At 29.9% G+C, this 21,559-nt stretch overlaps 4 protein-coding genes across 4 annotated transcripts; all 4 read left to right on the top strand.

Moving 5' to 3' along the window:
* Positions 1-4,707: 4,707 nt before the first annotated feature.
* LOC105650775 (Glycosyl hydrolase family protein) lies at positions 4,708-8,629 on the top strand. Its single transcript, XM_012237725.4, has 5 exons — positions 4,708-5,451; positions 5,595-5,764; positions 5,905-6,002; positions 6,293-7,057; positions 7,808-8,629. Exons 1-5 carry the CDS (start codon positions 4,759-4,761, stop codon positions 8,470-8,472), a joined length of 2,391 nt encoding a protein of 796 aa, XP_012093115.1. The 5' UTR covers positions 4,708-4,758; the 3' UTR covers positions 8,473-8,629.
* Positions 8,630-12,046: 3,417 nt separating this feature from the next.
* On the top strand, positions 12,047-12,961 carry LOC110008770 (EPIDERMAL PATTERNING FACTOR-like protein 8). Its single transcript, XM_020676771.3, has 2 exons — positions 12,047-12,261; positions 12,533-12,961. The coding sequence occupies exons 1-2, from the start codon at positions 12,148-12,150 to the stop codon at positions 12,755-12,757; spliced, it is 339 nt and encodes a 112-aa protein (XP_020532430.1). The 5' UTR covers positions 12,047-12,147; the 3' UTR covers positions 12,758-12,961.
* Positions 12,962-14,823: 1,862 nt separating this feature from the next.
* Positions 14,824-15,538, top strand: LOC149495446 (beta-1,4-xylosidase). Its single transcript, XM_089723054.1, has one exon. It carries the CDS (start codon positions 14,955-14,957, stop codon positions 15,291-15,293), a length of 339 nt encoding a protein of 112 aa, XP_089579180.1. The 5' UTR covers positions 14,824-14,954; the 3' UTR covers positions 15,294-15,538.
* A 3,263-nt stretch (positions 15,539-18,801) lies between these two features.
* On the top strand, positions 18,802-20,323 carry LOC105650776 (DNA-directed RNA polymerases II, IV and V subunit 12). Its single transcript, XM_012237727.3, has 3 exons — positions 18,802-18,961; positions 19,039-19,131; positions 20,053-20,323. Exons 1-3 carry the CDS (start codon positions 18,922-18,924, stop codon positions 20,073-20,075), a joined length of 156 nt encoding a protein of 51 aa, XP_012093117.1. The 5' UTR covers positions 18,802-18,921; the 3' UTR covers positions 20,076-20,323.
* Positions 20,324-21,559: the final 1,236 nt, after the last annotated feature.

The raw sequence follows: 21,559 nt of genomic DNA, 5'->3' as shown, positions 1-21,559 counted from the left end.
TAATTTATGGTCCACTAACGTTCTATTTTTATGTGAAACCTTATTAATTGGACACTGTGCTGTGACAATGGGTTTGTCGTGTTGGGCCTTGGGCTTTTCTAATTTCACCCCTTCTTTAGATGATATGGATAATAACGTCTTTTTCTTCCCTTGCATGGCAAAATTTTTCAGGTCATGTGCAGGAATAATTATAGGGTGAAACAGTAACATGTAAAGCTTCCCTATGCATAGTGTACGCTGTAAGTAGCAAAAACAAAGACAAAGTATATGTTTTTATATTTAGATATATATATATATATATATTGAAAAAAAAACAGGACATAATACGCTTAAGACACGAATACTAAAAATATAAATTTTTTTATGTTTATATATATATATATATACTTCAATTATTAATTTAAAAGTCCATAAATATACTAAATTATTATCTAATAAATACTTAATCTCCTAACATTTTAAAAAAATTAAATAAAAAACATCCGTAATAAATCAAAAGCATGAAATAAAGAAGTTCTAATTTTTATGAATTAATCTTGTGAACAAAATATTAAGTTGAATTTGAAATAAAAAACTATGCAATAGGTCTTAAAGTAGCAGTCAACAATAATTTAGGTTTCTTCCTTCTTCATATGTATTTTCAATTTTTGAATTTAAAGTTAAATAATTATCTAATTTACATTTAAGACTCCAATTTAAAATTTTAGTTAATAAATTATGAATTTTTTTAAAAGTGTCTATAAAATATTAAAGTGTCCACATAGTGTTACAAAGTGTTTTTAAAGTGTTTAACATTAAAAAAAAAATTTGAAAAAAAAATATTAGAATACATTTTTTAAAATATTTGACGTGTATCTGGAAGGTGTCAGATATCCGACACGAGTATGCATTACTTTTTAAAAAGTCTATGTTTCGTAATGTATAGACTCGATTATACACAAGTCAATTCATGAAACTTAAAAAAAAAAAATGGTTACAATTTTTTAGTAAGTAATTAGAAATAGTTTCATTTAAATAAAAAAATTATTTTTAATTAATTTGGTGCGTGGATATATCCATACGTAGGAATAATAGAAGTCATTTCCATTAACAGCAGTATAGCAAAACAGTTGAAATCACAATTGAATAAAAATAGGATACCTGTCAAAGTGAGACAAAAACTTAAAATATAATTACTCTTAACGCAAAAAATTTTGAGAGTTGGACTTCATTTATATCCCATTTTCCTCTATCCCTCTCTCCCTTTCTGTTTATTATTACTTCTATATCATCATCATCATCATCATCATCATCATCATCATTTTTGACTATTAAGTATATGTTCTTAGACCAAAACTTTAAGAGAAAAATTTATATAAGAATTCTAAACTATAGAATTGAGATGTAGAGTCAGAGAGTTCTATTTAATTTGGTTTAATATTATCAAAATTGTAAAAAGAAATTGTAATATTACAAGTTAAAATCTAAATAAAAAATCAAATTAATAAAAAAATAATTAACATAAGGGATTTATAGAATCACATGATTACAATATTACTTGATCACCAGTATTTGCTTTTGCAACCAAACATAGTATCTATCCACCTATATAAATATATAAAAATAGAGTCCTGAAATCTAACACGTGGCATTCTCTTAGAATTTTAATTTGCTAAGATGGCGTAAATTGAATTTTATAAATGTTATGATAATAGATAAGGGAAGAGTTATAATTAAATATTTCAATAATCCATTAATTATGATAATTAAAACTTTAGTTTATAATTTTAGAATTTCAAAAGTAATAAACTTTACAATTAAAATTTTGAATTACCACATGTAATTAGGATAATAAATTTTTCAGTTTATAATTTGAGAATTTAAAAGGTTTTGAACTTTAAGGTTGATATAAATTTATATTCATGCATAAATTCGTTCAAAAAAAATTATAGTTTAAGGGTATTTGATGTTGATGCTTTCAAAAAAAAAAAAAACTCAAAAAAGGCGATAATATTATTGAGAGGCTCTTTTACGGTATGTCACCATTGTTACACTTAAAGTGAATTTTACTATATATTAATAATATGGTATTTGATTTTCCTTCTCTTGCTTTATCCTTTTGTGGATAGATTATTGAATATTTTGATCTTTTTTAATATTTAACTATTATAATATGAGCATTGACAATTTCGAATTTGTGCACATTCCTCACTTCCTTTATAATTTGGTTCATGTTTGGATATTGATTTAATCATTAATTGTGACTCTCGACAGAAGAATTTTAATTTTATATATATTTTATTACTCTAACATATGCATAATTTATGTATTTTATATGTTTTTGGATTTGTCATTTATAAGAGGTGACTAGTAAACAGTTTTCATTTTTTGAAAAAATTTTCATATAAAATAATAAAAATATATAAATTTGCATAAACCGCACGGGTACGTGACCAGTTTAAATAGGTATTACATTCTCAATTACGTTACATTGTTGAGTGCCAAGAAATCCTTTTCATATATACAGCTTTATAACCGTTTGTACAAATAAAGAATATAAATTCCTGGAAATGGGTACGTTGCGAGTGTGACGATTTATAAGTTTTTGGATCTGTGTAAGAAAATTATGAAGATTTTAAGTAAATAGTTGATTGTTCTTTATAACCACCTTGCGTGCATTGTCTTTGACAGTTGTTTATGACCATGCTAATTTAATAAAATTATATTATATTTTTTACTCATTGGAAAGGTTCAATAAGTCGAATTTTTCAATCTTCGACACTAATGAGAAGACCAATCAGTCAACACCTGATTTGATATTAATTTTAATTTTATATGTTATGTATATGTCTTGATTAGTCGTTTTCTAAGGTTGGGGAATTGTTTGGGCACTCACAAATGGCTGAGTTACTTTTTCAATCTCATAATTAATTGCATTTAATTGATATTTCTTACGGGAATATTATTTTTATCTAATTTTTTATTTTATTCATTTCTTTAAAACAATTTTTTTCCTCGCATTATTAATTTCATTTCTTGTCGGTTTTACAGATTGAATTTGTTATAGAGCGCAAAGAAAATTTTAAAGAATTTTAAAATTTCTTCTTGAAAAATAAGAAAAACTACAAAACAATACGAGTTTGAAAAACTTTAAAAAATAGAGATAAATAAATGGATATTTACTTGTGCTATCATTTATTGAGTATAATTATATTTATTTATTTTAATATTTCGACGAAATTTTATGTCGAATACACTTAATTGAAAAAAAAAAAAAACAATCTATCAAACACTTGTCACATTCCAATTATGAGAATTGAAATCATAAAAAGAGTAATAGATCATTCCTATTCAAAGTTGTTACCAACAAGACAATAAGTCCAATTACTATTTGTTGTTACACGTTAATAAGTGAGTTTGGTGGGCCATGCAAAATGTTGGATTTCCTTTGAAGGCACCCTTCCTTAGTGTCTTTATACACATGGTAAACTTTACTTGATAGAACACACTTTATTGTTATCAATTCCATCATAGCACAGCAAAAATAAGAACAACTCTATAAGGTTGTATTAAAAGATCAAATATACAATCTCACGCAAAGTGAAAAACAAAATTGAATGAAGCTATAATAATTATCATAATTCTAGCTATGCCCAATGTTGTCCAGAGTGCAAGATATAGATAAAAATTGATGAGTGTAAAATGAGAAAATACCGAAAGAATGTGTTTGTAATAGTCTGAAAATCAGATGATCATTTTCCTATTTCTATACACTTATTTATAATATAATACAGACCGTAACCGATTAAATAAACCTTATGGTAAGAATCTAAGTCATGAATGTCGAGCAAGAATCTCGGTCATTAATAACCTTTAATGACTCTGTTTAACTAAATGTTACACTGAGCGTTACAAAGTTTAGATACTACTCGAGCTTTATCTATTCGGGCTTTGCCCACTTGTTTAGTCTTCGGCTCGTTTGGTTCATTCGGTTCAGATCCTTTTATTATAAAAAAATGATGTTTTATTTTTGATAATAAAAGAGAAAAAAATAAGTAAGAAGATTTTGTTGGTATGCATTCCATTCATCCCAAAAAGATAGTCCATATTTTATTTTTAGTTTGTACTAAAATATAGTTCACTTTTCTTTTTTTGCATTATAGTTAATTCATAAATTATCTACTATCCCCTTATTAAATTTTATCTATTTTTACTAACCTTCATTAATTTTTATTTATTATTTCAATGTATAATAATTATTTATGTGTTATTTAAAATGAATATAATAAAAATGTTATTCCTTAATCTGCGTGAAAATATAAAATAAACTGTATTTTTAGGACACAGGGAGTATATAAAAAATTTTATTGTCCCAAAGAGTTGGCAAGTGAGTTTACTATGAGCGAAAACTAACTTGTGAAACTATGTTATCATTAAATAAAAGATTCTATTATTTTGTTTTATCTTATCGCTAAATAAAAAATTTTATTGTACCCAGTCAGTAAAAAGTTTGGACCATTACTCAAAAATTTGCTACAAAGAAGCTTTTGTTTTGCCCAAGCATCCTAAATGTTATCATTACTTCGTAATCCTTACCTCAAACCACAAGCAACCCACTTTTTCTTTTCTTTTTTTTTAAAAGGGAAAAAAAAAAAACAAAAGAATGACATTAATGAAAAAAAAAAAAAAAAAAGAAACTTCAGCTATATATAAACTCTCAATTCACTACTAATAATCATATATCGATTCAAAGAAAACAAAACAGAAAATCAAGAAACCATGAAAAACTTCCGACTTCCCTTAACACTAATACTTTCAATATTTCTCCTAATAATAAACCCTATTGCCCCACAAAATTATGCATGTGACCAAAAAAATCCTGAGACAAGCCAATATGCCTTCTGTAATACAACTTTGCCTTATCAAGACCGAGCCAAAGATCTCATTTCACGTTTAACACTTCAAGAAAAGGTGCAACAATTAGTAAATCATGCAGCAGGAATTTCCCGGCTAGGCATTCCGGCGTACGAGTGGTGGTCAGAGGCATTGCACGGAGTATCAAATGTCGGTTATGGTGTACATTTCAATGAAACAGTGCCTGGTGCCACTAGCTTTCCTGCAGTGATATTATCTGCGGCTAGTTTCAATGAGACATTATGGTTAAAAATGGGGCAAGTGGTGTCAACCGAGGCTCGAGCCATGCATAATGTGGGTCTAGCCGGGTTGACATATTGGAGTCCTAATGTTAATGTGTTTAGGGACCCAAGATGGGGCCGTGGTCAAGAGACACCAGGAGAGGATCCTTTTGTGGTCTCAAGATATGCAGTGAATTATGTTAAAGGATTGCAACAAGTTGGTGAAAGTGGTGATGAAGATGACGATAGGCTTAAGGTTTCAAGTTGTTGTAAGCATTATACTGCTTATGATATTGATAATTGGAAAGGTGTTGATCGATTTCACTTTGATGCCAAGGTATCAAATTAGTATGAAACCCACTTAAACCTAATTCTACATGGTGTGCTCTTATTATAAAATCGAAAATTGATTTATTAGAAATGATCAAGTCTTGTGATGATTGGAAATTGTAATGAAAAGGAATATTTGGGTTTTGGCAGGTGACAAAGCAGGACTTGGAGGACACATATCAGCCACCATTTAGAAGTTGTGTAGAGGAGGCACATGTGAGTAGCGTGATGTGTTCATATAATAGGGTTAATGGAGTTCCAACTTGTGCTGATCCTGACCTTCTCAAAGGTGTCATAAGAGGCCAATGGAATCTTGATGGGTTAGTAGAAAATGGACTTTGAAAGTAATGATTTTCTTTTTCTGCTAATGTCATATCAGTATTCAAATACAGAGTCTCGTTTCTTATATACCAAAAACAAATTCCTGGCTAACAATGAGTTCTTGGATTTTCTTGTACAGATATATTGTCTCTGACTGTGATTCCATTGAGGTTTATTATGACAGAATCAACTATACTGCTACTCCTGAAGATGCAGTGGCCCTTGCCCTGAAAGCAGGTACTAGAAATTAATTAATTGCCCTTTAAACCCATAAATCAAAATCTATTTTTTCAATTTTTTTACTAGGCTTTTACTCAACTGTGAACTCACAATTTCATAGTCAGGTACTACTAAACCAAAATTATCCTATCTCCCTAAAAAAAGCTTAAAGATTGGTAAATGGAACTAGATATCATTTTCAAACTGTGAGCAGCAAGTTTTAAATTTTAGTAAGAGCCAAATTAATTGAAAAAAAGTTCAAAATTGTAATTTTTTTAGTAATTATTTTCATCTTCTGTGATATGCAGGTTTGAACATGAACTGTGGGGACTTTTTAGGGAAGTATACAGAAAATGCAGTGAAATTAAACAAAGTAGAAGAATCCATTGTTGATGAGGCCTTAACTTACAATTTTGTAGTCCTTATGAGACTTGGTTTTTTTGATGGGGATCCAAAATCACTCCAATTTGGAAATCTTGGACCGTCTGATGTATGCAGTGATGATCATCAATCACTAGCACTTGATGCTGCGTTACAAGGAATAGTCCTACTAGAAAATAAGGGAGCTCTTCCTTTATCAAAAAACAATATAAAAAATTTAGCCGTTATAGGACCTAATAGTAATGTCACTACAACTATGATAAGTAACTATGCAGGAATACCTTGCCAATACACTACCCCGTTACAAGGCCTAACAAAATATGTATCAAATGTTACATATCAAATTGGGTGTAAGTCAGTAAGTTGTAGTGATGACACACTTATTGAGGCCGCAACTGAGGTTGCGGCTGTGGCTGATGTGGTAGTGGTGGTTGTAGGGCTCGATCAGTCGATCGAGCGAGAGGGATTGGATAGAGAGAATTTGACATTGCCTGGATTTCAAGAGAAGTTAGTAATGAGTGTTGTTAATGCAACAAAAGGAACAGTTGTTATTGTTATTATGTCTGCTTGTCCTATTGATATTTCTTTTGCTATGAATAAGAGTAAGATTGGTGGGATTTTGTGGGTGGGCTATCCTGGTCAAGCTGGTGGAGATGCTATTGCCCAAGTCTTATTCGGGGACTATAATCCAGGTAATTAATCTCTCTTTTGCTATCTTCATATGCCTAAATAAAAGTAGGATATGTTTGGTACCTTTTTATTTCTCAGTTTTATACAATTTTTATTATTTAACACACACACTAAAAACTAGTTTGACATTAAGACTTCATTTGTTTTCTGAAAATAACTTACATATAGAAATACATTTTCCAAATGACTTATTTTCTGCTGTTTGGTTGCAATTTGAAAATTAGTTAAAATATTAAAATTTTTAACTCATAAGACCATAAAAATATAAATACTAAAAATATAAATTTTGTATTTTAAAAATTTTATTGTTAAATATGAGAATAATGTAAAAAAAAAAAAAAAAAAAAAGGGTAAATTATGAAAGTTGCTGGCGGTGGTGGCCAATGGTGGTAGTCGACGATGGTTGGTGGTGAACGGTAAGTGGTGGTAGTGACTACTGATGATTAATAAATTAAAAATATAGATTTATAAAATTATAATAAATTTGTCAAAGTCCAAAAAATGTTATACGCTCTTAAAGATGAAAAGTCATTTTCCTGAAAAATGACTTAATTTTCTTTTGACCAGAAAAATATTTTTCGTTGACTTGTTTTCCTCAATGCTCCCAAACAATGGAAAATTAAGGAAAATATTTTTCTTAAGTTATTTTACGAAAACAAACGGAGCTTAGAAATTTGTTGATTTTAGTCATGGTTAATGCTTAGAACAAACCTGCATACTAAGAATCCTTTTCTGTGTGTTTATTTTTTTAGCTGGAAGGTCTCCGTTTACATGGTACCCACAAGAGTATGCAGAAAATGTGCCAATGACAGACATGAATATGAGACCCAATACAACAAATAACTTCCCTGGGAGAACTTATAGGTTCTACACAGGAAAATTTCTATATAATTTTGGTCATGGACTAAGCTATTCAACATTCTCGAAGTTCATAATTTCAGCTCCATCAACTCTACTTATTAAATTAAATTCTGATGTCAAAATCCTTAATTATAATATTCTCTCAACTGAAGAATACCCTAACCCAAGTGGCCAGACCATCGATGTTTCAACTGTGAATTGCACAAATTTAGTACTTGTTCTCACCATTGGAGTGAGAAACTCCGGACCAATGGATGGGGATCATGTTGTGCTAGTGTTTTGGAAACCTCCTAGCACTAAAGAGATGAATGGGGCACCAAATGTAGAATTGATTGGGTTTAGTAGGGTGGAGGTAAAGAAAGGTAAGACTCAAAATGTGACATTGACAATTGATGTTTGCAAGAGACTTAGCCTGGTTGATAGTGAAGGGAAGAGGAAGGTGGTGACAGGGCAACATACATTTGTTATTGGGTCTGCTAATGAGAGGCAAGTGAGACACCATCTTGATCTTAGGTTGAATGAAAGTCAAATTGATAGAGACATTGTTTCTATCTAATGATTGTTACAGTCAGTGCATGAATCTCTTTGCTCTATATGAATTTAGTATCATGAAGTTTATGTATTTGATATCAATAGCTAGCTAATATTAATATATATTGTATATGTTATGCTTTGTAACGGATGCAGCTATAATATATATTTTTATATATCAAGGAATTGCAATTTTGATATTGCTTTAACTACTAGAAAATGTCCCAAAATATTTGTAACGTTTCTAAATTTAGATATGTAAATAATTTTTTTTGTTTCGTAATAACTTTTACAATCCTTTACTAAATGAGGGACTTTTATTAATATCTTTAATAAGTTAACGGTAAAACACGGTAAACTAACTTTTGTTGACTAAATTTTTGTCAAACCATGCAAACAAAATGGGACGAATGAAGTATAATGTATTAATATTGTATGTGTTGTGCTTTTGTAGCCGTTACAATTATATTTAGTGAAGCATATATTTTTATATATCCAGAAATTGCAATTTTGATATTTCTCTTATGATAACTAAAAAATGTCAAAGAACAAAAAAAAAAAACAAAATGAAAAATAGAACATTTTCGATAGAGGAACGGCTTGAATTTAGTATCATAAAGTTTATATAAATTTTATATATATATATTTGATATCAATAGCTAGCTAATATGATATGTTTATATTGTGTACATTATGGTTTTGTAACTAATAATGTATACAATATATATTAATAAATACGGTAAATACGGTATATATACATATATAGGTTCGGAATATATACTTATACAACATATATATAAGGTATATATACGCATGTAAAACTAAATTTATATATATATATATATATATATATATATATATATATATATATATATATATATTCCAACTAACACATTGGATCAGACCAAGTAAATACGGTATAGTATTAATATAAATCTAAACAGAATCGAGAATCCTACTTTATTTCTTTAAAGCATATATTAACATTCATGGCGGTGACAATTTTTCGACGAGCATTAAGCCGCTTACATGCTTATACAAAAATGAAATCACAAAAGAGAATCGGAAATCTAAAAGATAAAGAAATCTTAGAAGAATAGAGACGACAAAGGCGGTAAATAGATCCAAAAGGTAGAGGAGAAAAAAAGAACATAAAAAAGAAATGAAAAGAAAAGACAAAGTGAACGCCTATCATTGAAAGAAGAAGAAGAAACTAAAAAAAAGAAAAGAAAAGAAAGCAATCACATACTATTGAAACAAGGGAAGAAGAAGAAGGAACATCAATAACAAACGGTGGGCTAAAAAACATCCAAACAAAAAATAAAAGCCATTTGATAAAAGGACAAATAAGTAAATTATTAATAAAACTAATATTATTTTAATTATTTAGCTAAAAGTGATATTTTTTAAATCAAAGTTTCAAAATTTGAGATCTACTATAATGTTCCATTTTTATATATCAAGGGAATTGCAATTTTGATATTACTCTTATGGTACTATAAAATGTTAGAAAACGAAAAAAAATTGAGAAAAATAAAATTTTCGCTAAAAGAAGGACTTGAACCTTTGACATTGTGGTTAACAGCCACACGCTCTAACCAACTGAGCTACTTTTTTAAAAAAATAAAATGGTCAATCACCACAAAATCGGGAAAATTAGAAAAAAAAACAAACAGAAAAATAAATGAAATAAATTTATGGTTTCGTTTACATAACTAAAAAAACAAACAATCAAAATCTAGGCTTTCTGATTTAATGGTAAATACAGTATATATATAGGTTTTCTCGATATATATGCATATACAATATAAGGTATATGCAAGGTATATATTACGTAAAATTAATTAAATACATAATATATATACACACCAACTAACACATTGGATCAAACTGAGTATATATATATCCTTACCCGTGGTGTCATACCATGGTAATCCAATGGATAAAGTAAGGTTATTGGAGACGAGAATAGCATGTTGGATGATGTATGGTTGTAGAACATGATAGGGGAGACCATCGTATGCTTTTTGTCTCGCGGGGGCCATTATGCTGGGCCGAGCCCTGGTGAGCTAGGATGCGGGCATCATACTCTATCAGGAAGAGGTGGTATCTCCATAGGGAATGAGCTCTATGGACTTTATAAGACCAAAGGCCTATAGTGCGCATCTCTCCACAGTTGAAGGTTTCAGTATAAGCAGTTCTATGTGGCTCGGGATGCCCAAAGGCTTTAAGCTCATACACGGATATGCAAGACCCATATACATATGGCAAGATGAGCCTCTAAAGTCGGATACTATGCTAAGACCCTTGAAATATGCATGGCTGGCCTAGATTATGAGCTAAGTCTAGGCGTCACACGAGTGTCAAAAGCTATGAAGCCCTAGTCCCATGACATTTGGTATATATATATATATATACTGTATTAGTATTAACCCAGACAAAATTGAGAGTCATACATTGTCTTTTCAAAGCATAAACAACATTCATGGCTGTGACTGTTTCTTGGCGAGCATTAAGCCGCATATACAAATATACAAAAACGAAATCGCGGAGGAGAAATGGAATTGAAAAACAGAAAGAAATCACAGAAGAATAGAAATGACATAGACGGTGAATAGATCTGAAAGATAGAGGAAAACAAAAATGAACAGAAAAAGAAACGAAAAGAAAAGATGAAGAGATAGCCTATCATTGAAAGAAGAAGAAGAAACGGTAAAAAAAAAAAAAAAAAAGGAAGCAATCACCTACTATTGAAACAAGAGAAAAAGAAGAAACATTAATAACAAACGGTAGGCTAAAACATATCTAAATAAAAAATAAAAGCCCATTTAGATAAGTAAATGATTAGTAAAATTAATATTATTTTAATTGTTTAAATAAAAGTGACAGTTTTCAAATTAAAGTTTCAAAATCTAACATCTATTATAATATCTTATTTTCATATATCACTTGCAATTTTGATATTACTCTTATGTACTATAAAATGTCAAAAACGAAAAAAAAATTTGAAAAAATATCAAATTTTCACTAGAAGAAGGGCTTGAACTTTTCAACCTTATGGAGGTCTTCACACTCTAACCAATTAAGCTACTCAAGCTACTTATTTTAATTTCATAAGGTTGTATACTTAGATTTGTAAGTTCAACACTTTGGTACCAACATTTACGATAACTTACATATATATAAACTATTGAATAATAATTTAGTGCTAAATTAATCAATTATCAATTCATTAAGTAGTATCACAAATACTAAGAGTATGAAATTAAATTTCCAATCCAATTTAATTAATCAGGAAAAAGGTATTAAACAAACTAACCCATTTTTCACCATATAAATATGATTTTACCAAATCTCTTAGTTGGTACAAGATTTGCTTTTATGTGTCATTATTCACCAAAGTACTCAACAACCAAACCAGCACAAACATATTACTCATCTCCTGCAAATCATGTGTCATATTCTGGGTTTGTACAGCAATAATTACCAAGTATGATGCCATTCTCTCAACCTACAAAAGAATCTTGACCTTTTCTAATCTTAACCATATAAAAAAAAGGTTAAATCTTAAATCTCTCATGCATTCTTTGTATGTTCTTTTAACAAGACCAATTCAATTGAAATCAAATCACCATATATAAATTAATTGATTTATTTACTCAATTGAAAAGAGCTGACACAGTTCTAAAATCTTGCAAAAATGAAAGAAAGATCAAAACTCACAACAAGAACAATGGCCTTCTTGCTCATTATCTTAATTCTTTCTTTCATAGTGAATTCTCTTGAACTAGCTCATTCACCATCTCCTGCACCAGTAAGTTCATTCTGCAACTTTTATTATATATCCTTATTTTCAATTATTTCTGATTAATATACGTTAGGGCTATCATTATCTTTAAGGATGTGTTCAGAAACTCAAAGAAAAATACACGAATTTAGTTCAATCTTAGTTTATTTATTTATTTTTGAAGCAAGCATAGTTTATTATATAACCATTCGAATTAAATTTTATGAATACGATTGAATTGAATACTAATATAAAAAATTCTTGTGACGGGTTTAAAATGATTTGTATATTTTCGTAGATGGGTGAAGAGCTAATAATGGCCAAAGAACTGAACCTGTACAGAGGAAGAGCAAGAAAGGCAATGAGAGGATCATTTCCTGCTAGATGCCATTCAAAATGCAACAAATGCAGGCCTTGTATGCCTGTTCAAGTATCCATAAGAGCAATGGAGTTGAAAGAGAAGGAATACTATTATCCCCAGGTTTGGAAATGTATATGTGGGGATGGCATATTCTCTCCTTAATTTTGGGATGTGAAATAATTATTTCTATGTAACAATAAAATACAAACTTAAGTTGTTGTTGAATTTCTAAATATATAATAATTTATTATAAATATTTTCATATATATTGTGGTAAGGTTTGAACTTAGGATCTGCACCCCTTTATTTAAGATCATTGCTCCTTTGATTTCAATGATCAATAGTTTGATTCCTTAATTTTAGTCATTTTAGCAATAATTGACTTCAATTTCAAATTTTTTGACTCTAACTTATTTGTTTCATAGATTGTTTCTGTTGGACAAAATGATTTTGTCTCAAATTTTGATAATAATAAATGATTGTGTTACTAATAATTTCAATTAAGTATTTGTGATTAGTAAGTTAACAAAGAATATCAATATTGCCAAGAGTTTCAAATATTTCAGAAGTTACAAGTCAATAATAAGATTTTTAGAATTTTGTAAAATTATTTTAGCCTGAGGTCTATTCCTCTCAATTATTTGATTTGGCTTAATTTTAGGAATTTTTTTAAAAATTTCTTTTATGACGTTAAGATATTTATTTTAAAAATTATTTTTGAGTCAATCACCTAAACATTGTAGTTAGAAATTTTTACAAAAGGTTTTGAAAATTGCACTTGGTTGGAAATCTTTTAGAATTAAAATTTTTATGAAAAAATAAAAAAAAAATCTCAAAAGGATGAAATGGGATGGTAGTGATCTCTTCTCCCTTAATCAGAGTTATCGAGTTCAAGTTTTAAATATAAAGTCTCTTTAAACACTCGAAAAATAATATTTTACCCCACTTGTTCAGCTCAAATTTAAATTAAACGGACTAAAATCAAAGAAAAAAGAAAAAAAAAAAACAATATTGTGTTCATAAGGATGAAAAGTGAAACAACGCGTAGAGCCGCATAAATGGATAAGCATTTAGTCAATTACAATGCACTCAAACGTTGGACGACACGATATTAGATATTATTAATCAAAGTCAAACTTGTATTTCCTAATTGAAGTCAACTTCGCCTAACCCTAAGGGCTATTCGACCTAACCCACTAACGAATTGATATTAATTTAATTTTTCTTCTACACTTTTTCTTTGATCAAAGTCTTAAGAAATTTAATTTCATGCCTCTTTGACCTAAAATTATTTCACCCCAAATGACAAGGGATCTTATGTCACATATTTTTTAAAATTGTCTAATACAAGTACTTAATTTCAATATAATTTTTTTTTTTTGTCTTTCTTTGTCGCAAGAAAAAATTTGTTGATTTATTTTCTATAAAAATATAAGAAGTGAAAAGTCTTATATTTGACTGTTTTTGGCTATATATTTGTAATTGACTTCATTGCTCAATCCTACGATCACCAGAGTAGGATCTAATGCGTTTCAATTACTAAATCAAGCATTCTTGGGTGTTCATTAATTTTAATTAGTATTAACTAATCTTCGACTTTTAATTAGATTTTTTTTTTTAAAGAAAATTATTGTAAATAGTTTATGGTATGATTTTCGTTTAATAAAAGATATGAAATTGAACTTTTGTTTTTGAAATAATATATAAAATTCAACTCTAAATCGAAGGATTCAGACAAAAAATAATCTCGATAAGGATTTGACTTTAAGATGATATACATCAATTTATTGATTGCAATAGTAAAATACAGTACATTTTCCTAACACATGATGATGTTTTCTTTTTCATTCGTTGCTATATACAGGAATTATTATACACTTTGCATTATTGGCGGCCGTTACAACGGTCTTAAATCTATATCTATCAAAAACAGTATAATTCTTATCAAGCTCATTAAATGACATTGTCCACAAGAAGAAGAATACAAATAATATTTAAATCATTACATATACATGAATTGAATCTGAGGTCCCAGGGGCATCTCCCTTACTACTAGAACAGGGTATTATTTGCACGCATGATGTTTGATTGGGTTTTACGCAGCTGTTTAACGTTACCAGCAGAAGATTTTTCAAAGAAAAGTCTCATTTGACAATTATGGGTTAGGTCTTTGACCAAATATCATATTCCTTTGAACTTATCTGCCTAGTAGCTGCCTCATCCATTGTTACTTGTTATGAGCCAAAACCCACTATAAAAATAGGTTTCTTTGTCACAATTTAGTGCATCCATACCCAAAAATCAACATCCACAAAGCTTTAGTATTAAGGGGGGAAAAAACAAAAAACAAGAAGACATAATGGAAGGTTTAATTCCATATCTTCTTCATGCAATGAAGAAACAAAAACCTCATAATAACTACAGGTCTTTCTCTGCAGGCTCAAGCCGTAGCTACCATTTGTTAGTTGGAGGTGTTGATTCCGTCAGCGGCTCATCTCATCGGCGAACCCGATCGGACTTTCAGCCATCAAACCTGGATTTCTTTGAGCAACGTTCTGGTGAGAATCTCCGGTCGAACAGTTTGATAAAACGCACGGCGAATTCTCCTGCAGTAGCTAATGGATCAACGTTTGGTGCTAATTATTATAATCATCAAGTGAAGAACAATACCAGTGTTTCTCATCTTAGGCAATATTAATTAAAAGATTCAAAATGAATAATTTGTTTGACATTAATTGATTTTTTGTATTGTTTTGTTAACTTATTGTTGTATTTCTTTTTTTTTTTTTTTTTAATTTTATTCTCACAAGATAATTGTATGATATGGACGATGGGTAACCATCTTTTTTTAAGGTAACAGAAATTGTATATTTGATTTTGTAAATGTACATGTTATGGTTTTCAACTTAATTTACAAATGTATTTGTTTGTTATGTTTGGTTAGATTGAATTGTGAAGCTTTGTGGAATCCCTTTAACTTAATTTATATTTTCTTTAATCTATTTATTTTATGTCAAAATTATGTTATTTTGGAAGAATTAGGTGGTGTAATTCCTTTGAGGTATTTCCGCAGTTGAGGCTACTGTTACGATCTGTGTGAGCGAAATTTGGTTAAACTAAAAAATTAAATGGAACCAAGATGAATTAAGTTTGATTTTCGATTTAAAAGGATGAGATCGGAGGATAGAACTAGTCTATTTAGTTTATCGAATAAACCCAAAAAAGATTTAATATCCCAAAATGAAGAATTTTAGTATTCCTGTTTCGAAGAAGAAACAAAACCAAAACCCTTGTTTTTCATTCTTCACTGACACCCTACACGCACTAAGGGTTTGAGTATCTCATTATGATTTATGATCTGTTATCTATTAATGCTCTCTTTGAAACTCTTTCTAAATTTGATTGGATTGTTTCTTATGATTTGATTAATTGCTTTAATTCGATATATTATTAGTTTTGTTTATATAATTACCTTTTAAAAGGAATGCTAGATGGGGTGTGACTGTTTGTTTTATTTTAGGCCTAACGCATAACATGTAGGATGAGAAGAGTGTTTCAATCCTCCAATAAATATGTCACTCGCCATATAACCACGTAGGATGAGAAGACCAAATCTTGATAAGAGTATCTCTAATGCAGTAATAGATTGCTTTAATTTATTTTTCACGTCTGAAAAATTGAAAGTTAGAAATAAAAATCTTCTACAATATTTTTCTCCAATGTTGTTGTCTATTTAGTTTATGAATTTGACGTGTAAAAAAAAAAGAGACACGGTCCATCACGCTCTCTATTTTAGAGGGTCTATTAAACAGCATAACTCAGCATTTTATTTTTTTTTCCTTTTTATTCATTTTTTTCTTATTTTTTATTTTCTTTTATGCTTTCTCTTTTATTCGTGCTCAAACTTCTTCTTACGTGGAAACTGATTTCTTTATCATGCATTGGAGAGCCATTTTTAAAATCTAACATCTATAAAATACACATTCAGCCACATAATCATCCACAACTTCTATTTATCAAGACACATCAACCACAATCCATGGTTGCATTGGAAGATGCTCTAAGAGCATCTCCAATGTAAACGTTGATTGCGTTAATTTATTTGACACGTCTGAAAAATTGAAAGTTAAAAATAAAAACTTTCTCCAACGCTATTGTCTGTTTAATCTGTGAGTCTGATGTGTCAAAAAGAAAAAAAAAAAAAAAGATATTGTCTATCATGCTCTCTACTTTCAGAGAGTCTGTTAGATAGCGTGACTCAACTTTTTATTTTTTTTTCCTATTTATTCATTTTTTTTCTTATTTTTTTATTTTCCTTTATGCCTTCTCCTTTATTTGCGCTCATATTTCTTCCTGCGCTAAAACTGATTTTTTCTTTGTGCATTGGAGAATCATTTTTAAAATCTAACACCTACAAATACACATTCAGCCATATCACCATCTACAACTTCTACTTATTAAAACGGATCAATTCTTTATCATGCATTGCAGAGCCATTTTTAAAATCTAACATATAAAATACACATTCAGCCACATTATCATCCACAATTTCTATTTATTAAGACACATCAACCACAATCCATGGTTGCATTGGAAGATGCTCTAAGAGTATCTCCAATGCAAACGTTGATTGCGTTAATTTATTTGCCACGTCTGAAAAATTGAAAGTTAAAAATAAAAACTTTCTCCAACGTTATTGTCTGTTTAATCTGTGAGTCTGATGTGTCAAAAAGAAAAAAAAAAAAAGATATTGTCTATCATGCTCCCTACTTTCAGAGAGTCTGTTAGATAGCGTGACTCAACTTTTTGTTTTTTTTTTCCTATTTATTCATTTTTTTCTTATTTTTTATTTTCCTTTATGCCTTCTCCTTTATTTGCGCTCATATTTCTTCCTGCGCTAAAACTGATTTTTTCTTTGTGCGTTGGAGAATCATTTTTAAAATCTAACACTTACAAATACACATTCAGCCATATCACCATCTACAACTTTTACTTATTAAAACGGATCAAACACAATCCACGGTTGCATTGGAGATGCTCTAAGTAAGCCACTCGCTACATAGTCACGTAGGATAAGAAGAGTATGCAATTAATCGTGTTAGAGACGTTTCCCTCTCTTAATCTTAACTTTTCTTTCTTCTTATCTTATAAATCTATGAGTATCAAAATGGTTGATAAAAATCAATAAATCAATATGAGAAATGACATTAATCTCCTTTCTTAATCTTAACTTTCTTTTTATCTCATATATCTATGAGTATCAAAATGGTTGATAAAAATTTATTTGTGCTTTTTTTTTTTTTGAAACCTCAAACTCAGATGACAAAGAACCTAGGAACTGATTGAAACTAAAATTAATAGATGATAGAATGACGCATGAAACCCAAATGGAGATAGCCAGGTCAGCTCCTTTGTCTCTTCCGATTGGGTATAGCTCACCATGACTTAGGTCATGAGTTTAATCCTTCACAATGCAAACTCCCTAGGAGCCAGCCCCTTTGTCTCTAAGGTCAACTAAGATTAGTTGAGTTCGCGCATGAGCTCACAAGTAAATATGTTACAAGGTTATAATAGATCCTTCAAAAAGTTTAAAGAGTTACAAAGAGAATAAAAGAAGTTTACAGTCAAATTTGTGCACTAGAGCTTTTATTTTATTCCAATGTAATTTTAGAATGATTTGAATGGTTAGTTCAACAATTCATAGAATTTGGATAATATATAGTAAGTGCAACTCGAACGAGATTGTTGATTGTAGCTTATCTAATTGTCAAATCAGATAAATGGACAGTTGAATAACAATATCTTCTCTAATGATATTGTCTATGAAATATGTTAAGTTGTGCAAAAAAAAAAAAAAAGACACTGTAAACCACATCTCTACTTTTAGAAGATGCGACTCAACTATTTAATTCCTTTTTTCACTATTAATTTTGTTTTCCTTTTCCGCCGTCTTCTCTTCACCGTTAACAACTTCTATTTAATATGCCACGTAATCCACAATCTACGGTCACATTGGAGTTGATCTAATTTTAGCTGTTTTTTTGTTTAATTTTTGTTAAAGGATGAGGACTTTAAGTGAATATATTAATTAAGAAAACCAACCGTGTAATGACTAGTAAGTACGGAAACGGCAGCGTTGCCCTTCATGTCTATTTTTTTTTTTATTATTATTATGCATTCGTCCGCAGTACGACTCCAGATACGATGAAGGAATACACTCGAGATACATATACATAAATAAATTCTTTAAGTAGACTTCAAGAATTAAGACCTTTCTTCTCAATCTATCGCACGCGCAAACAAAACCCTAGAACGAGCTCAGACCAATGGATCCTCAACCAGAGCCGGTAAGCTACATCTGTGGAGGTATGCGATTCGTGATTTTCAAAATTTTGTTTGTACCGATTAACAGAGAATTGACTGTTTCTGTTTTGGGGCTTTAGATTGTGGAATGGAAAATACTCTAAAGCCAGGAGATGTTATCCAATGCCGAGAGTGCGGTTACCGTATTCTCTACAAAAAACGCACCCGTAGAAGTATGCAATTTTATTTCGCCCTTTGTTATTTAATTATTTTAGTTTATCGGTTACCGTATTCAAAATCTTATCAGCATTTCTGTGAATTCTTATTTGGATTGTCTTTATAGATTATCTTTTAGGAATATTTATTTGATAATTTAGGCCTGAAAGAAGGAGATTTATGTATCTTGAGACTGTATATGCATATTTGAGAAGTGGGTAAGTAGAGATATTTGGAACAGGATTGACAAAGGAAAGCAAGGGTGGGGAAAATAAAAGTAGGAATGAAGTATAAGTTGAAAATTGGAACAATCATTGTAGTTGATGCTAAAAAGCAAGGGAACTAAGTGTTAACGGTTATATCAACAAAAAGTTTGTCTTTGGCTGTGATGAGATTTGGTGGATCATCAAAATGAGGGGGCTCTAGACCTATGTAAGCCCCTTTATTTTGGCAGCTCTTGTTTGTAGCCTATATATTAAATAAAATAATTTGTTGGAACAAGTAATTCAGTTATCAAAGGATGGAAATTAAAGTAGCAAATGCAATTTTGTGAAATCAGTTGGTTTTATTTGTCAACAGTATTTCAGGTTGAAACTTAGAGGTACTTAATCATGACATTTTGATAAAAAATTTATTACCTATTTTATTTTGTTTTATTTTGATTTCTTTTTTTTTTTTTTTTAAGAAGTTTCTTTATGGTGCCGGCCACAATTTGCAACATACTGACATGTTTACAATGCAACAGTTGTAACCATGCATTTAGTGCTTGTTTCTTGTTTGGCCTTTATATCCTTTCATAGACACTTCTCCCACATGTATATTTTACATGTCTAGATTTCAGCAAAATCTTATGGTTTGTCTGATGCAGACTCCCTTGACTCTTAAGACTTATCAGTGCTTAATCATTTGGTTTAACACAAAAAGTTTGCCTCTTGCAGTTGTTCAGTATGAAGCTCGCTGAGGTCAGATGAAGATGTTGATTTTGTTGATGGAGGATAGAGAATGTGTTTGTCTCTGTTAATGGAGAATGTCTTTGTTGCACTGCAACTAGTAGATGTATTCGGTTTTTCTATAGTTCAAGAGAAACTCTAACAGCTATTGATATTATTACTGGTTTGATAAAGTTTATATGGAAGTATCACATTAATGCTGGATGACTAATGTCTATATGACATCTGTGAATGGTTAAATGGTTTAAAAGTTTGTGCTTGTATAGTGCCTAAATGATTTTATTTATGTGTTTGGTTTTTCTGTTGTTGTTCAAGAGAGAACATGTAAGAGCTATAATTCTGGATGATTAATGTTTGTATGACGTCTGTGAATGGTTAAATGGTTTAAAGTTTGAATTGAGCTTGAGTTTTAGGATTCTCTTGTTGTGATCATTGCTTGCTAACTCTCTTTTATCATTTCTCATCTCAAGAAATGGTTTTGGATGGTTGGTATAGCTATAGATTATTGCACCTGTTGTTTTGGCTCTATAACTTTATGAGATATTAGTTAATAGTTTTGGATTTCTGTTGTATTTAGTTTAGGTGACTATTGGTATTTTGATCAGATTTTTTTATTCAAGTTATCAAGTTAGGTTGGGTGTATATGTAGGGTCTACTGGCTTGGGTTAGTACTTGGATAAAATAAGTTTTCCCTGGACATTATTAATTAATAAAATATAATCTTTTTGATGATAAAAAAAAAAAAAGGTTTGAATTTTGTGCTTGTGCGTGGTGGCTAATTTTGCACGATCATTTCATTGATGTTGTATGGATGTGGTTAAATGTCAATGGTCATTTTATACCATCTTTGCTCTGTTGAAGATTTGTGATCTGAAAAATTCACTAGTAAAGAAGCCTACATTGGATGAACAATTGACAAGTGGGGCGTTCTGCTACTTCTTGTCAATACCTCTCCTATCTTGCAGCGAGAAGTGAATAACAGACTTTTATTTATAGAAGCTACAGTATTTTCAATGTAAATGTATGTGGTTTATTGTTTCAGTTTTTTGTTATATTTTTGTCATTTAATCCCATTATTTACCAGGAAATCCCTGCTGCTTAAGCTGAATTCTATTTTCAATTATTCACTTCATGTGATGGAAGGATATGTCTTCCCAGAAATACCCCTGTAAACTAGTTTTCTGCGAATTCTGTTAACGTTTTGCAGCAGGGTTTAAATGTCAAAAATAAGCCAAAGGAAAAAAAAAGAAATAGAATCCATTTTAATTTCCTTTTCTTTTAATGATCAAAATTAATTGGATTAAAACGGTTCAGTTAAATTATTAATTTAGTTAAATTTGGTTAGGTTAGAAAATTTCAGTTAAAAATATTATTTCAATTGATAGAATAGACCAAATATTCGCCCTAATCACAATAATATTTAAGTTGTCAAAAATAAAAAAAAATAAAAAGAAATTGAACTGGCATGATATGATTCAAACTGATAAGACACACT

This window comes from Jatropha curcas, chromosome 6 (assembly GCF_041381405.1).
Source record: "Jatropha curcas cultivar XTBG-Jc1 chromosome 6, XTBG_Jcur_1.0, whole genome shotgun sequence".
Taxonomy (NCBI): Eukaryota; Viridiplantae; Streptophyta; class Magnoliopsida; order Malpighiales; family Euphorbiaceae; genus Jatropha; species Jatropha curcas.
The sequence above is the reverse complement of the archived record's forward strand: the minus strand, read 5'-3'. Positions and strand labels throughout refer to the sequence as shown.

Bases quoted from the DNA above. Each gene is read 5' to 3' on its own strand.
- LOC105650775 (XM_012237725.4), top strand. From the start codon at position 4,759: ATGAAAAACTTCCGACTTCCCTTAACACTAATACTTTCAATATTTCTC. The intron at 5,452-5,594 runs GTATCAAATTAG...GGGTTTTGGCAG, and splicing joins GATTTCACTTTGATGCCAAG to GTGACAAAGCAGGACTTGGA. The intron at 5,765-5,904 runs GTTAGTAGAAAA...TTTCTTGTACAG, and splicing joins GGCCAATGGAATCTTGATGG to ATATATTGTCTCTGACTGTG.
- LOC149495446 (XM_089723054.1), top strand. From the start codon at position 14,955: ATGGAAGGTTTAATTCCATATCTTCTTCATGCAATGAAGAAACAAAAA.
- LOC110008770 (XM_020676771.3), top strand. From the start codon at position 12,148: ATGAAAGAAAGATCAAAACTCACAACAAGAACAATGGCCTTCTTGCTC. The intron at 12,262-12,532 runs GTAAGTTCATTC...ATATTTTCGTAG, and splicing joins ATTCACCATCTCCTGCACCA to ATGGGTGAAGAGCTAATAAT.
- LOC105650776 (XM_012237727.3), top strand. From the start codon at position 18,922: ATGGATCCTCAACCAGAGCCGGTAAGCTACATCTGTGGAG. The intron at 18,962-19,038 runs GTATGCGATTCG...TTGGGGCTTTAG, and splicing joins GGTAAGCTACATCTGTGGAG to ATTGTGGAATGGAAAATACT. The intron at 19,132-20,052 runs GTATGCAATTTT...TGCCTCTTGCAG, and splicing joins CAAAAAACGCACCCGTAGAA to TTGTTCAGTATGAAGCTCGC.